The sequence below is a fragment of the Cephus cinctus genome, unplaced genomic scaffold (assembly GCF_000341935.2).
Source record: "Cephus cinctus unplaced genomic scaffold, Ccin1 Ccin1_scaffold1034, whole genome shotgun sequence".
Taxonomy (NCBI): domain Eukaryota; kingdom Metazoa; phylum Arthropoda; class Insecta; order Hymenoptera; family Cephidae; genus Cephus; species Cephus cinctus.
Genome location: NW_014333567.1, coordinates 487239 through 504058, shown reverse-complemented (window position 1 = coordinate 504058; position 16820 = coordinate 487239). Strand labels below are relative to the sequence as shown.

The 16820-nt window shown below is 48.9% G+C and overlaps 2 protein-coding genes across 10 annotated transcripts in view; one reads left to right on the top strand and one right to left on the bottom strand.

Annotated features, from left to right (window-relative positions):
- The first annotated feature begins 139 nt into the window (after positions 1 to 139).
- On the top strand, positions 140 to 3113 carry LOC107271718 (glucosidase 2 subunit beta). The gene is made up of 2 exons (XM_015748045.2): positions 140 to 1547; positions 1623 to 3113. Exons 1-2 carry the CDS (start codon positions 647 to 649, stop codon positions 2270 to 2272), a joined length of 1551 nt encoding a protein of 516 aa, XP_015603531.1. The 5' UTR covers positions 140 to 646; the 3' UTR covers positions 2273 to 3113.
- LOC107271717 (neurofilament heavy polypeptide) overlaps positions 3101 to 16820 on the bottom strand; it is a 21072-nt gene continuing 7352 nt past the window's right edge. Inside the window, exons 2-13 of one of the 9 annotated variants that reach the window (XM_015748035.2) lie at positions 16225 to 16328; positions 15666 to 15828; positions 13606 to 13834; positions 13432 to 13503; positions 13059 to 13209; positions 12449 to 12529; positions 12304 to 12381; positions 12157 to 12192; positions 11749 to 11805; positions 6525 to 6639; positions 4853 to 6228; positions 3101 to 4654 (exon numbers count right to left, since the gene is read on the bottom strand). In XM_015748035.2, the coding sequence (XP_015603521.1) occupies positions 4259 to 4654; positions 4853 to 6228; positions 6525 to 6639; positions 11749 to 11805; positions 12157 to 12192; positions 12304 to 12381; positions 12449 to 12529; positions 13059 to 13209; positions 13432 to 13503; positions 13606 to 13834; positions 15666 to 15828; positions 16225 to 16293 (2823 nt within the window). In that variant the 5' untranslated portion in view covers positions 16294 to 16328 and the 3' untranslated portion in view covers positions 3101 to 4258. Of the gene's footprint in view, positions 4655 to 4852; positions 6229 to 6524; positions 6640 to 7114; positions 9355 to 11748; positions 11806 to 12156; positions 12193 to 12303; positions 12382 to 12448; positions 12530 to 13058; positions 13210 to 13431; positions 13504 to 13605; positions 13835 to 14271; positions 14398 to 15665; positions 15829 to 16224; positions 16329 to 16820 lie in introns of those variants that run through there. The other 8 variants (XM_015748038.2, XM_015748037.2, XM_015748040.2 and 5 more) reach the window with 8 other exon arrangements.

Genomic DNA, 16820 nt, shown 5'->3' with positions numbered 1-16820 from the left:
AATTAGTTCAAAACTTATCTCACTATTCGTTCCTATTTCCATTGTACTTTATTTGAACGACCAATCATATATAGAATAATGAAATATAAAAGTATCCAATATTCGTCAGTAATGCAGTAAAACCACGCGCAAATAGTATAAAAGTCTAATATCTTACTACATTTACGTATCCTATTTCGTATTTTTATAGAATCATTAACCTGTTCATTATTTTTTATAATCATATATTCAGATACTGTAAGTTTATTATAATCACGATGATCATAAATACTTAATAGCGATTACGCGGCGAATGCATGTATGTACAGTGGCCGCTCGCATAGCTAATCATTCTACTGCTGATATCGCTGATACCGCAAGGCTGTGCTTGACTAGTCCTGACTGAAGTTCTGATTATTCAGGGTGTAGACTGCGAACTGTGAACTCTACTGCCTAAACGCCAAGAATATTAGAAATATCGTAGTGTGTACGTACGCAAGCGACGGTGAGTTTGGGAGTCAGTCGCCTTTTATCGCAATCGTGTGCGTTGTGTCGTGGTGACACGCGATGCTAAAGTGTGCTGAAATTCATCGTTAGGAGCAACGTGAATTCAAAAATTATTCAAAATACTATTCATTTAGGAATTTGTATCTAAGCTAATTCTAAAATGAACGACTTTTTCATATATTTGATGCTCGTAGCGGCTTCTTTCTCTTCCGGCCAGAGCCACGTAGCCGGTTCACAAGTCGTTCACATTCGTGGGATACCCACATCGAAGAATCCCTTTTATTCTCCTGACCGAGACTTCGAATGCCTCGACGGGAGCTTACTTTTGCCATTTAGCCGAGTTAACGATGATTATTGTGACTGTGCTGATGGGAGTGACGAGCCGGGAACTGCAGCTTGCACCAACGGGTCGTTTTATTGTAGAAATGCTGGTCACCGAGCAGCTTACATTCCGTCGAGCTGGGTCAACGACGAAATTTGCGATTGCTGCGATGGCAGCGATGAATACGCCTCGGGAAAAGCGTGTGTTGACAACTGCCATGATCTGGGACGCGAGGCTAGACTGGAGGCACAAAAGGCAGCCGAGTTGGCTCGCGAAGGTAACAAGATTCGTCAGGAACTCTTAGCAAGAGGAAAACAAATTAAGAGTGAAATCAAGACACGCCTTGTGAAGATTCGTGGTGATTTTGAGGAAGCCCAGCTTACTAAGAAAGAAAAGGAAGCTATTAAAGCACAGGCAGAGGAACGAGAGAACGCTGCTCTGGAAAAGTACAAGCCTGTCGAAGCAGAACAGCCAGAGCCCAAAGAACATGAAGATAATGAAGAAGAGCAACTCAGTGATTCGGAGGCTGAAGATTATTTTAAAATGTTAGATTCTGATTCGAGTGGCTCTATTACCATTATTGAAATACAGACGAGAGCTACCTTTGACAAGAATAGAGATGGTGTTGTATCGGAAGAAGAAGCTATCTATTTCTTAAATGGCCAAAAGGAAGTTACACTGGATGAGTTCCTCGATGCTGCATGGGCAAATATTAAACCATTCCTGATGCTAGAGCAAGGTTAGTAAAAAATTTAATATCTTTTATTATTTAGCATATCCAATATGACTTATAACAATATGTATATTATTCTAGGAACATTCAAACCAGCCCCTGCAGACGATGTTGAGGGCATGCAGGATGGTACTGAGGAACATGATAAGGAAGAGGATGAATACACAGAAGCAGAAGAACAAGCTGTAGATGAGCATGAAGCTCAGCCAGAGGAACAGCAAGTTCAGTATGATGAAGAAACACAAGCTCTTGTAGATGAAGCAAATAGTGCAAGGGAAAATTTCAAGCAGGCAGAGAAAGCAATCCATGATCTAGAGGCTGAAATCAGAAGACTCGAAGACAAGATTGATAGAGATTACGGTGCTGAGGAAGAGTTTGCGTCTCTAGATGGCGAATGTTTCGAGTTTACCGATTCTGAGTATGTATACTCGCTCTGCCTCTTTGATAAAGTACGTCAGAAATCCAAATCGGGCGGCAACGACATCGTCCTAGGCTACTGGCATGAATGGGTTGGACCTGAACAAAATAAATATTCGAAAATGAAGTATGATAGAGGACTGGCATGCTGGAACGGACCCACACGTTCTGCTATCATCACCTTAACTTGTGGGAAGGAAAGTAAATTAATTTCGGTAACAGAACCAAGTCGTTGCGAATACGCTATGGAATTCTCAACACCGGCAATGTGTAACCCAAATATTGAACAAAGCAATATGCACGACGAACTTTAAATCTACAAATTTTAGATTCCATCATGATTCGCTTATTTTTAAACGCAAAGAAAAACGTATCAAAAATCGGGAACTCGCACTTTCAAGGATAAATATTCGATGACACCAATGATATCAACTGTATTCCTTCTTCGTTCCTTCGTTTCTTTCCACTAAGAATTGCAGAAAAAGTCACACCATTTTCAGTAAGAAATATTCCGTCACATTTCATCCTTGAAATTATCACAGTGTTATAATATCAATGCATAATCAATTTATGTCCATAATTATGCCTCTGATTGGTTGATAGGATACGTGTACTTTGAGAAAAAATTTATTAGTTTCCTGGTTCAACACTGTAATTGCCACGAACACAATGACAGTATTAACACGCAACTGAATCACAATTGCTTGCTTATTGCTATTTGTAAATTGTATTGGGTTATTGAGACTGAATTATTAAGAGTAAATATCCACGCGGTTCAAAGTTATTCGTATTCGGTCTCTCTTAACTGCGGAAAAGCCATTACATTTCTCATTCCTTGGCGGCAATAAGTGGCAACAATGTACCTTTCCTCTTTTTCATTGCCAATCAGAGATAACTAATTGTGCGAAACGTAAGCAACAAGCGATGAATGCATGAACGAACGAACATCTCCACTCTTGGCTATTTTGCACTTGTCAAGTCACATCGGACATTCAAAATAAAAAGGCACAAGCCTAGACGTTCCAATGGTTTGTCCGATAGGAACGTACAAATATAATAATGAATATTTTGTAATTTTGTAGAGGCACGTGGCCATGGTCGCATGTGCAATTGGGTGCGGAAAAATAAATTGAACACTTTTGTTGAACTGTGTAATGGTGGCAACTTTATTTACATATTGCGCGTAATCCCTCATACGGATCTCCAACTGTTAAACGTGTTTGACACTTTTATCTCTAATATATTTGTATTCTAAAAAGGCTACGTATACATTGGAAGCTGATTGGAGGCCTGCGTCGCGTGTTAAGAGACTCTAGAACGTGCAGGAGTCTCTGAATTGGCCAAGATGGACTAGCGGCAGGTAGCCGAAGATCCCTAATGCAATAAATTCACTTCAGTTCACGCTATCTTTGCTAAGGCACTCGAAGGGCTCAAAAATGAAATAAATAAGGGCTGCGTCACCCGCGAGCCAAATTACCCATTTCCTTCATAGGCCGATTCACGTGATCGGGAAGGCGACTCGCGACAATAATTGCATTCCTTTTTAATTTTTACATACTGATATAATGTGTACACACAAGGATTATTGGTTTCGATCCCTGGATCGATTCTATCATACTGTACAACAAAGATATTCTTAAGATTAAAGTAATACTATGCTCCAGAGTCTAGACTCTTATCGAACCGTGCAAGAAGTGAGATTGTAACGTCGTGCGTCCCGAGAGTCAACTCGCTAATGCTACAGGCTGCAAGTCTGTGGTGAATGTTTACTAGGAAATATTCATTGAGAGAGGCACGAGGAAACGATCAGGTGGAACGAAGCTCCGAGAAGGGAGGAGAGATTTATTAAGGATAATCGATTAATCAAATGGAAATGTTAAAGTAAGAGGGTCGAGGAGACTCCTTATAAAACTGTTGCTGCACTGATGGCTGATCACTCCGCTTAGCGGTGCACGTGGATTTTTCCATGCTCCACATGGATAATAATTTTCTTGGCTCTAACATTACTCCCTTCCGGAAACAGTGTTTCGTCTATTTAATGAGCATTCGTTACGTCGTCACTGAAACATTCGAATGCTCCGAACACGATCCGTTCCATAACAAAATGGCGCTGGCGAGCATCGCTTATGACTTACATTACAGGCAAACAAACAGCAGACACAAACAATTGAATGCGTCAAGAGAGAAGATAAAAATGAAAGAAAAAAAAATGCAGATAGAGAAACGGAGAAGAGAAGTGGTAGGAAAAGGGGGGAAAGGATGAGAGCAAATTAGAGGCAGAGTTGGGGGGGGGGATGAGTTCATTTGCCAAGCTTCTCGAACATAATAAGCTTTTCTTTGAAGCTTTTCGTATCCGTAGAGACCTCCGATATGTTTCCATTGAGCATATTCTGCAGGTCCTCGTCGTTCTTGCTAGCGAGGAGGTTGTGAAAGAGGAGTTTGTTGTCTTCCTGCTTTTCAGGGGAGGTCGGTGGCGACGAGAGTTTCCTCTTTGGAAACATTACGGAGCCTCGCTGATGATTCCCGTTGTCGGCCATCCGCGTGACTATCGTTATGGCCAGCAGTTGATGGATGTCCATGTTCTCCTTCGAGTCGTTCGACTGTCTCCAGTAGGATTTCTCCGAGATGAGAGGCTGCTTTGCATCTTCTGAGCTTTCAATATCTGCGGCATCCGCTGTTCTAAGCGACCAGGCCTCCTACGGATAAAGCAATTAGCCATAAGCAAGCAAACGCAAAGCTCCAAAATTGGCAATCTCTGTAAGATTGAGTAAGTCTCGTAAGCATTGCGTTAAAAAGTTTAAAGCTAGATGATAGAAGCCACACGGATGCTAGAATTCTTATTTCGAGGCACAGCGAGGATGAGAGCGACGAGAATAAAGAAAAGGGATTCTTACGTTTTTCTCGCGTTTCTCCAAGACACTGTCCGTTACTTCCTCCTCTCGTCTGTCCAGCTCGAGATCCTTCTCGAGACTGTCGAGAGTCTCGGTGCTGCCCGACGACTTGTTCCTCTTCTCCGAATCCAAGGTGTCGGTACTTCCTAGCTCCGAGCTCTCGGAGGATTTCTCCAGTCTCGAAGGCTTCCTCAGCGGCGCGGCTCTTCTTTCCGTCTCGGTAGGACTTTTCTCAGCGTGCCGAATGTCGACGATACTGCCACTGGAAATTCTTTTGGCCATTCTCCTAGGTCTGCGATTCTCAAGCTCATCGTCCTGTTCAATCTCAAGATTGTCCGAGCTTTCCGAGGAAGCTGTTGTCCTTTTGTAGGGCCTTCGGCTGCTCTTAAGAAGATCGACGCTGGAGCGAACCGATTCGGGCCTGACCCCAACCGTCTCCTCGGGCTTTTCAAGGTCACCCGAAGAGGCAAAGGATATCTTGCTGCTGTGTCGCCTCGGCCGAGATAAATTCAGATCGGAAGCACTGCTCCTCTTCTCGAGTTCACTTACCGGCGACTCTCTTTCGATCTTCTCCAAAGCTTCGAAACTCTCGGAAGACTTGGACATGACTTTCGCTTGCCTGCGAGCCCTAAATTCAAAACCACTGCGCCTCCGCTCGACGGAGTCGTCGTTGCTGAGCGCGTCGATCATTTCGAGACTGTCGGACGATTTGGAAACTCGATCGATCGACTTTGAGTACGGAATCGATTGTCTCAATTTAACGAGGGCCACTGGCTTCGATAGATCCTCGGTGTCCTCCTCGAGTTTCTCGAAAGCTTCGCTCGATTTTGAGAACCAGGAGCTCTCGAGACTGTCCGGCGACTTGGAGAGGCTTTTCGAAGAGGAGTGCCTCCTTGGTAACTTGGCCTCCAGTTCTTCAAGGATATCCGGGCCTTGGGAGACGCGATTCGAGGCTCTCCTCGTGACCGGCCTACTCGTCTCGGCTGGCCTCTCCTCGTGCTCGCTCCTCTCGCTCGTCTTGGAAGCGACCGAAGCGTCCAGACTATCCGGCGACAGGGAGACGGCACTCGGCGCCTTCCGCGGTAACTTCCCCTCGAGCTCCTCGAAGATGTCGGAGCTCCGCGACAACCTGCTCGAGGATTTACGAAGAATCGAGACATTCTTCGACTCTACGGGGGAGCCCGTGTTGCTGCTACCGGCCGGCTCCAGACTGTCGAGGTTGTCGGACGCTTCCTCGGTGCTGGTGGCAGCGTCGTTCGAGGGCGTCGCGACGTCCAGCGAGATGGTTCGTCGTGGTCTTGGAGGCCGTCTGTTCTTTGGCCGTACGGAAATTCGATGCAAGGCTGCCGTGTGGTTGAGACTGGCACTTTCCAGTCGCGCTGCTCGGAAATACAAAAATTCATTAAATTCGGACAATTTAGGATTTTCGAAAACGCGCACTGAGAAAAAATACGTTTCGGTGGACATGTACCATAGTCTTTCGCAAGGATCCAGGAATCTTTTACTTTATGCATTATGCATGACTGTCTATATTTCTCGGCATGTGAATTAATTAAAACATATATAATCATACTGTTCTACACAAATTGTGGAAATCACTGCTCAAATTTTGCTTTTTCTCCTGCTCGAAACTGAAACTGATATTTTTCTCCGTGCATAATTACAGTGGACGTACGCAAGTCTTCCTTGACCGGTGAGACCGTTCGCTCTGGACCATCCTTGGAAGGTCTAGTTGGCTGTAGCGGTTCCGCGACCTGCTGGACCTGCTGGACCTGCGCGCCCTGCGTGATCTGCAGATAAAAGAGAAATCCATAGATAACGGGAGTTCAGAATTCGGGGGAAAAATTATATTTGACAGGCGGATATTCCGCGACGCTTCCGTCGAGCGACGACTCGACAGTCGGACCTCTCGAACGACGCGCGCCTGATTACGAGAGTCTGGCAGCCTCCAGAGTACCAAGGAACAGAGAATCTTAAGAGCTGCGAGAGGAGGGCTTCGACACTCGGCAACAAAGTCTACGACTCGCGAGTTCTAGCTGGTACCGTTAACTCTCAAAGTGCGGGCACTTAACCGCGATCGGGAAAACCGGTTACAGGTAGCCGACAAGCTAGTTCCAAGGCACTTCTCCGGACCTTACGAGATCTTCCTAATAGAGGATCAAAGTCGATCTTCCACCAGGAGTTCCACTATACGACACTCGAACGGCCGAGCTGAACTCGTCGATTCCCCAATGACGATTTTGAGCCAGTCCTCCATGGAGTTACCTTGTTCTCGGTGCGCTCGGTGCGCTCGGTGCGCTCGGTGCGCTCGATATGCTGCACCGCTCGCTGCGTGCGTTTCTGCGTTTCGACGTCCGTCGACAGTCGCTCCGCTGCGGGCAACCTTTGCCTCGAGTTTGCTCTCTGCTTCGCATTCTGACTTTCGATGCTGCGTTTCGTGCTGGCGTAAACGTCGTACTCGACAGTTTCGCAGCCGTACACTCCAATGCTCACTCTCGTCACGTTATTGACATTGTTCACGTTATTGACGTTATTGACTTTATTGACGTTATTGACGTTATTGACGTTATTGACGCCTTTACATCGACGATTCTCCTGACTCTGAGTTTTCTTACTGACGTACTTCCTGCGCTCCACGGGATTCAGGTTGAGCTGCTCGATGATGGCACGTATGTTCGAGGAGATGCTCGGCTCCCGGTGGGACACGACCATCTTTCTTCGGAACTTCACGACCAACTGATAGAGTCAGGCGCGCCTGATTGGACTTTCGGTTAATTAAGGCGACGCTTCGCCTTTTTCTCAGGATTTCACGGAGTCCTCCTTAGTCGACTGTGCTTTGGATCTCACCCTCCTTTCCTCCTTCCTCGAACTTTTCCTTTTCCTCCGACGCTTCCCACGCGCGTCCTTCCGCGCTCCGCGCCAGCGCTCGCGAGCCGCGAGTGCGTTTTGAACTTTCGTTCAACCGGAGTCAAGGGTCAAAAGTCAAACTGGATTCCTACGAGGACGAAAGGCAGCGTCGCGACGTGGGAGCCTCTCGGACGGAAAGAGATCGAAGCCTCCCAGCCTGGGAGGCAGGAGTCGCCAATTTCCAGAGACACTCGCACTGCCGCACTGCCGATCACATTCGCGTCCCGCACCTTCTCTTCTTCCCGCAGCACGAGGGATTTTCGATCGCGCGACTCGCCAAGCTAAAGGATTCTGCTGCACGACCCACGCGAATCGCCCACGACTGAACTCGTTCCCCTTTTCCATAGACCGATCGGCAACCTTCGCACCTTCGCTCGGCGTGCCTAGCCGAGCCGGCAGCGAGTGCCGGAAATTGCAAAACAGCCAGGCTCTACTTGGCCTCAACCGCGGACGCAGAGCGAAAGGTGCTGCGAGCCTTCGGCCGACTGTGCTGCGGCTGAAAAGACTGTCTCTCTGGTAGCAGACCCGCTCGACAGGCCACAATATCGATCAAACCGCTCTAGACACCGTAACTTCCGTTGTGCGGACATCCGGCCCACGAACAATTATTCTACCAGGCAAAAACGTGGAAGCGCTAACGTAACGGGCTGACCATAACAGATGCTGGATTGCATTATTGGCTATTACTTTGCCGGGCGTTTTGGGCGATTTAGGTCTCCCTCGATTCAAAGGCCATTTTTCGACGCCTCTGCTGTCCCCGTAATCGGCTCGCTGGCGCCCGTCGAAATCCCGGGGCGATCATTAACGATTATTAAGGGAGAAGGAAGGAATCTGGCCGCCCGAGGGTCTACGGGACCTGGCACGGCGGGCTGGCCACGCGTTTCCGCGGAATTGTTAGACAGTCGGGGGCTGGAACAGGAGCCAGGAGGTAGAAGGTAAGAGGAGAGATGAGACGCGAGACACGAGGAAGGAGTCATTCGAGATGGAAGTGAGCTCTACTTCCGGTTCCTCCTGCCTCCCCCGCCCGATAGTCCTTCGTGTGACAATTCCTTCTTCTATCAGTCTATCCCGTCCTCGCGTTACTCCATGTCACTGTGTTTCGAGTTCTTCCAAGTTTCTCAACTTTTGTTCACTCCCGAGACAAGAGAAAAAGTAGCGCGAGTCTTTCGATCGATCGATCGGATCCGATTGGGTCCCACGTAAATATATCCAGCCTCGCGTAGCGTCCTGCGCGTGGCCCAATTTCCATCCGAGCTTCCTTTACGTGCACATCGAACGACAACAAGTCCCACTCGCAGGAATATTCGTGGCCAGGCAAATCGCGTCGTGACTCGACAGGCCGATGCTGAAGCGCGGACCGCGAGGCGCAGACTGACTCTGCAGTTGGGCCGGCGACTGTGTCTTGGCCAACTGTGTCGGCAACTGTCGGCAACTGCGGCCAATCGTGAGGTGTGCACGCTCGCACGGATCGCCGCGATGCTGGCTGCTGGAGGAAAGGATGGCCGGTTCGCTCCCGGGGAACCCAGTGAAGTCAGTTGAGCCAGAGGAGCCAGTAAACGTCGGAGAAGGCGATTGGCAAGAAGAGGCTCGGAGCCGCGATTTATGGATTTGCGGAATTGCGAGTTTGCGCAGGAAGGAATCCTAGCGTGGCGTAATATTTTGAATAACGGCGTCCCAGGATTCCGCTGCTTGCCAGCTGTTCATGTATTTTCTCCAATGTTGCTGCACCCACCTTGACTCACTGCCCGGACCCCGCGGATCTGCTGTAGAGGAGCCGCTGACTTTTACGAGAGTCGCACAGCTCATTGCTCGGCTGCCTCGTAGACTTTTATAAGGTTCCGATGTTAAATTGGACTATGGAAGACTGTAAGATCCGATTGGCTCGTGGCTGCCGCTCGTTCCCTGATTACGTAAGTGACACTGATTATGTCACTGACAATAGCGAAACGTGGGCTCCGGCGCCGTTGGCCCGGAGAGTCGCCCGAAGCGGTGCACTATCGAGACCCTGCTCCGGCGAGCGGGCGCGTTACGTACGAGCGAGAATCGACTGATTGCGAGTCACTCGTTCGGCCACAGACCGCAGCCTGCAAATCCTCAAGTCTCGGAAGGATATTCCAGAGACAGAACATGAGTTGGAGTCGGTGGAAATTAATTGATCAAAGGGCTCTGACTGGCAGTCAGAGTTACGGGGATCAGTGTCGAGCTCAATAAATGTCAGTCAAATGTCAGCAAAGCGACCTACTGGCTTGCCGACCCAGTCTCGAAGGATTGGACGGAAATTTCAGCTGGATGGCTCGAGTCGTAGACGGAGGCCGTTGAATTTTTGGAATGGACGACAACTCGCCCTGTCAAAAGGAAAGTGCAAATCGAAAGTCACGCTAAATCGCGCGAAGAATCCGATGTAAATTTGAAAGCCTTGGCAATTTATGCCAGAGAAATTGTCCCGCTCGTAACGAGGGGGGAAGTTTCGGAAGTTAATTTAACAGGGAGGGAGGGGCGGCAGGCGCGTTGCGCAAGCAACCACCGGTCGTTCAGGCAAAAGAAACGCGAGAGTTTCTGTCCGTCGATTCGAGCGTTTATTACACACAGCTTTGAATATCGCCCCGGAGGATCCTAGAAAACACGGCCGACGCAGTCAATGACCCGATCTTTGACCGATATAATGCGAACGCGAGAAAGAGCGAAAGAGCGAACGGTGCCGGTTAACCTGCCAGCTGAGTCGATGCTGGAGACTCGATCTCTCTGTCTCCGTCGCCCCCCCCCCCCCCTCCTTGCCCCCTTGTACTCCCTTTACCCTTGGGAACTCGAAAAAGCGTCAGAGCAATAAATCGGAGAATAGCGAGGAGCGGAGGAGTCACGGGTGCCTCGCGCCTTGAACAGGAGATAACGAGTCTGGAGGCTTTTGGGCTGCTCAGAGTCGAGACTACGAAAAACGGCTGATCCGACCGTTTTCTAGTTCTTACACAAGACGTTTCCACAGTTTAACGGAGTCGAGGAACCCAGGAGTTTTGCCCGACTTGATAATGCTTTACGTAACACGAACAACGAAAGTCATTGCAACCGCCGCGAACAGTAAGTGTCGTAAAGATTGACCCAAAACCGCGAATCGCTCCTATTTTTATGTGGACATTAAAATCGCAAGCACGAAGGAGCCCTATGGAAATTGTTACAGCCGCTTCTTTCCTCCATAACTTTTGTCTCTGTGTCGATGCATAAACTCTACGTGTCTCTTTCCCTTTTCCCTTTCCATTCCTGTCCTTTTTTTGGCTCTTACTCCAGCCACGTGTTTCCTCAATTCGATTCCTTCATCTTGCCCTCGTCTCACCCATCTTTTGTCCCTATGCTTTTTCCTTCTTCCGCTCTGCCTTTTGACGTCACTCTCTCCTTTTGTTAATTTCCGAAAAAGTGTAACGCAGTTATCGGCATGTTCGTATGAGCTCTGCAGCACAGTTACCCTCTGTCGCGCGCGTGTCTCGTCTGCAAAGCAAATTCTCCGCTACGGCCGATCTTCCTTACCGACGTCGTCGAGAATCGGTAGACACGTGTTTCTCGCGCTAACCGCTATTCAAGTTGAAGCGCCTGTGTCGCTGCTAAGAGGATTTAGCTGACGTCGCCATTATGAGGATGGTGGAAAGCGTGGGGGGGAGGGGGAGAGGGGGGTGGGAAGAGAGATGAGAATGGACAGAGGTAGTAGGGCATCCAACTATATAGGCAGGTAAACAGGTAGGCTCACTGTTGGTATTTGACGTTTCGAGACATTGCGGGGGCCAAGTAACGGTAGTTCCATTTCACGGCTGCATCTCTCACGCGGTCCGTTCTCGGAACGCTCCTTCTTCGATACTGCTGACCCTTAGCGGGCGGTGGAGTCGAGACGCCTCACTTTGTTTTACGGATAAGAGGAAAAGAATGGCAGGAGGATTCCTCGGTGAACGATAAATGAATTACGTAAGATGGGCTGGATGCATCGAAATTAGGAAGAAAAGTGCACTCACCTTGATTTGACTTTCCTTGAAGCTCCTTTCGTTCTTCCCCAGTCTATGAAGAATATTCTGAAAGCAACACAAGGACAATTCAATGTCGCTGGCGAATTATGAGGTCTATCGATATTATGAAAAATTAATTCGATAAGGTTAGTTGAGACGAGGATAAGGTGATCAAAGGATCCGCAAAGCCGCGGAACGTCACGGGACTGTCTTGTGGAAGTTCTGGGAGGTGACTGACGTACCCCCATTTATCCGATAATCAATGTCACTCGCGGCACTTTGAAATTCAAAAGGATCGAGAAAACGAGAGTAAAGATATAAATGAAGAGAGGCGCGTAGTAAGACAAAAGCACAGCCGCGCTGTTTCAAAGTTCGTATCAAACTAGAAACAGGGAATAAAGCTCTGCGCTATCTTACCTCTGTGGCTTCCTGCTGATAGCTCTCCTCTTTATTCTGTGAAGCAAAAGTAATAGTGATGTCAGAAGCAGATCATTAACGTGCGATCGAAAGGAATTAGTACCAAGAAATATTTTGTTCTCGTAACGGCAATTAATGTACACTCACGTGCGAAATATGATTCTCCGTTGCAGTAGAAGTCACCTGGTTTCGATTCTCTATGACAGTCTTTATCTGCTCGAGTACCTACGAAGAGAGAATAATTTCACTTGAAATCATGAAGGTTTGGACCTTCGTCTCAAACCTGACGTACCCGAAGGGATATCCGATGCCTTTGGGCGACCTGTGAACTCAATTCCTTCCTTTCTGCCTCCGTGGTCTTTCCTTGCCTCCGCTGAAACAAAAATAGCAAAGTAAGTCGATCGTTTGGTTAGAGCTGACATGTCAAGAGTTCACGAGGAGTCACGAACAGTCGCGAGACGATTCGCCTCTCGTGTTCGACAAGTGCCGAGTCGTAAGATCGCAATGGAAAATCATTCCTGCCATCCCTATTCTCGCTCTCGTTATTTACTTCAATTTGAAGCCAGTCCTTATCGAAGTACAGTTGTCCTATAATGTGCTGCCTGTCAATATCCGCATGAGTTAACGCTAATCTCACAGACTGGCAGGGCAATTGCTCAAAGCATTTGGTAGTCGAGTCACGAGCTGACGCACGACATGTGTATCTACGTAGAAGACGCCTCGCACGTGTCCCGAATGACTCGCGAAGCTTCTCGTTACATCAGTCGAAGTCACAGGAGGTCACCTTCTTCGGTAACCCGCGCGTTAGTCGTTCGATCGTCAGCCGTAGGACGTTGGTGGATTTGCTCTTAGAACGGGACCTTATGAATTATTTAAAGGTAAAACGGTTCCCGATGGCCCACCTCCAGCGTGACCAGAGGATCCAGGGACGACAGTGGCCGCGTGTGCGGGACTTCTCCAGGAAAGACGCTGTCATGAGAAACCGAGAGCTGTCCAGCGCCCCCGCGAAGCTTCGCGAACGATTCCTCGACTCCGCTTCTTCGTATGAAGACGCTGCAAAGAGGAAAAGATACGTAAGCGGATGCTGCGAGGGAGATTAAACCATTGAGGGACGCAACAAAAAATGCAAGCTCATGTCTCGTCACGAGTGACCAGATATTGCAGGTAAGAGTCAAGGCGGCTTTTCAAGCGAGCTGATGGACGGGCGATGATTAGATGGAACGAAGAAGATGGACGAGCACGGGTGAGCTGCGTAAAGAAATCGTTAATATTTACTGTTTGAACGACTTATGGGTGTTCAGCGACGTCGCTACTTTGTATTTTCTCGGCCAGCCGATCGGTTGCCTACTGGAAGAAGAACAGTCGTGAGTGAGGAAGAAGAAAAGAAGAGGGGAAGACGGGAACCGAAAGGTGGAAGCGAAGGAGAAATATGCCACAACGGAAACGCACCTCTCTCTGTCGCAGGAATCCCTGAGCAATTCGCTGGCGCTTCTGCTGCGAACATCCTCGGGTCCTCCTGCTGGATGCCTCACGGTGACTTCCTCCCGGTCGCAGGGCGACAGGACCTCGCAGGTCTCCCTGCTTCCCGAGCCGTGTCCCGCGTCCGCGGCGCCTCTGCTCTTCCGTCTGAAGATCTTGCGCAATCCTCGAAGAGGATGAAACCGCCTCCTCTTTGGCTCTGAAAGGAAGAAATTACGTGAGGGAAAGACGAAGAGAGTCACCGGTCAAAGCTCTTCCGCAGTCCCACCGGGGCACGTTATCTCCGTGGCAGAAGGACAGAATCGCGTGTATCGGACGCAAAGCCGTGTAGGTGTCGAGTATAGATATCGCGCTCGCTATCACTCCCGATTGTCGCTCCGGTGCTCGTTGGGGCGACTCTTGGATGAGTAAATGCGTCGTGCCTGTAACCTGGCTCCGACGCTCCCACGAGACACGATAGACATTCGATTCGCGATAATTAAATAGCGAAGAGCGACACTAAGGGGAAACCGAGTGACTCGATCGAAAGGAACTGACTTTGCTCCGGTCGCAAGAAAAGGCATCCACGGCCAGCAGGCAACTTCCGGTCCCTGCGCGTCGCGACGCTCACCCGTCGAGCCACTAAACCGCCTTCACCTAAAATTTCCTCTAATCCCTGGAACATGCTGACAATGGACACGTGCTCCGTCCTTCGGGATTTTCAAACGTCGAACCTCCACCTGCTGACTGATCGACCGACTGACTATTCTCTGGCGAGTACTCGAAGGCGAATAGCGTGAGACAGCAGCTCGATAAGATTAAAGCTTTGTAATGCCGATATCTTTATCGGCACGTCCGCCTACCGATAGACCGGATTACGTTGGGATTCGCCGAACATCATCTTGTGCCTTATAAGGTCGGATGCACAGGTAGAACCGGGCGCCTCGGTACCTATTACGATAATTCTACTCAAGGTACAAACTGCACGAGAAATATGGGAACGAGAAGGCAATAGATAAGACGATAAAAACAAATTTGAAAAATCAGTCAGCGATAAGAGCGTAGATTGGAATTTCTTCTGATATCGCTGGCTATGTATGCCAACTACACATATGTTTTCTTCTAGTTCATTTGGCAGCCCGAACAGCATGATGGACTCGGATATCCATTGTCCTGTCGCACGCTGGCCGTGACCCAGTTCCACTTCTCGGAGAACGCGAATGGCCGGCAGCCATTCTGTATTTGGTATTCGCAACATGCCTTGACGTTCGTTGGCTACCGGGTATCCGATATTTCTAGGACGTCGAATAGCACAGTCGAATCGCGTACCAGCCGAGCAACTTGGTCTGTTAATTAAACGTTTTCATAAGATTCGCTGGGTCAGAGACGGGGCGACGAAGGCGGGGAACACAAAGGAAGAGAAAACCAGGTTGTTCACGTGACCCGAAGCGTCTCTTAGGGAACCGAGATGTCGTCTGCGTCCACGTCTGGAAATCAGTAAGGAGCCGATCGAACGTTGCGTTTCGATGGGTCGAGCGTTCAAGAGCACGTCGAGAGGCTACGACGGCGCTAGGACGCTAAGACGCTACGACGACTCACTGTAAGGAATGATCAAGCGTGAACCAGGCTGTTCCACTCGAGTCACTTCATTCATTCTCTAGGCAGAGGAGTTGCTTGCCGAGCAATGACGATCATTTAACGAAACGTAATAAGAGGAAACGGATACGTTTTGCGTTTTATACAGCCCATAAAGTTTCCATAAAATTTTGTACAATTTTATTATACATTTTTACATTAAAAAAAAAAAAAACAGTATATAAAAACAAAAAATTATTTTTTTAAATTAATGTAAAATTCGCCATCGGGAAGTTCTTCTCAAAAAAACATAGAAAGGGCATCAAACTAAGACACGAATTTCCAGCCCTGGTTCGCAAAGCCTAAACCGGAAGTACGCTTTAGTTCTCTCCCTTATCTCCTTTGCCGCTTCCTGGATTCTCAAGTCCTACCTCAATACACCACGTCGGTATTAAAATTCCCGCTAAATCACTGACCTTTGGGCATTTCCATATTGGACTGCGAGGGTGCGTCTCCGAGATGGGGTGAAACTTGGGGCGGCGGAGAAGCTTCTCTGACGCAACCCATTAGGCTGAGGGCTCCCCCGACGCCTCCGCCGCCCCCGCTGCTCCCGCCGCCGGCACCAGACATTCTACTTGCCTGAAACAAAATATAAAAGCGATTAGCAGAGCCCGAAGGCCTTCTTGTCCTGACTCTACTGTCGCCCCCATAGTCCAACGATAAGAGATAATGATCTCGACGAACGAGAGGGCGGTTTCCATGGCAGCGTGGAAGCTGTTGGACGCTGGACCGGCGCTAGGAAGAGATATGCCCGAAATCGATTGTTCCCCCATCTCCATCGAACCTTGACCTTGGCACAGCTGGCTCTGCCGGAGCGGCCGAGGCGGCCGACTCACGATGACCCTCCGAATTAATGCACTCGGTTTTATCAAAGCCGCGACCTACGCGACTGCATATCAGCCAAGAGACACGTACGAAGGCTCAGCTTCCTTGAAATTCCCACATCCCTTATCTCTATTTCCATTCTCGGCTCACCGGGAGTTCCCTGAAGAGTTCCGAGAGACGCCCGACGAAGCCTTCCTTACCTTGGTGACGGAGCGACATATCAGCTGTGGCTCTCGTGCCCGTGCCCCGAAAATCTGAAAGACAAAAAAGAGAAGAGATATGAGTAACGAAGCGGAAGCTCGCAAGAGGATGCCGTCCAGTCCTCGTGACGTTTCAGTCAGTGCCACGCCCGAGTCCTAAGCGCCTTGAGCTTCTATTTATAAAGATGCACGCGAGAAGGGCAGCGCGTGCCACGAAGATGCCGCTGCTGAACTACCAGAATACACGAGTCCTGACGAGCTGGGAAAAACGTCTTCAGAGGAATTGACGATTCTCGAGGCTGAAGAGGAACGTGCGAAGCAGCATCGCTCGGATCATCGATCTTCCCCAGCGATTCGGAGAAACGCGAGATAGCAGATACTCCTCTTCCTTCTATTTTCTGGCTTCTCTATTATTCAACTGGATTAAACACATTCCCGGATACGAGAGCCACGTGCACGTGGCAGCCACTGCAGGAAGATCTTTCTCTTCTCTTTGTTCTCGCTACTTGACGTTCCCGCCTCTTCGCCCCCCCCCCCCCCCCCCCC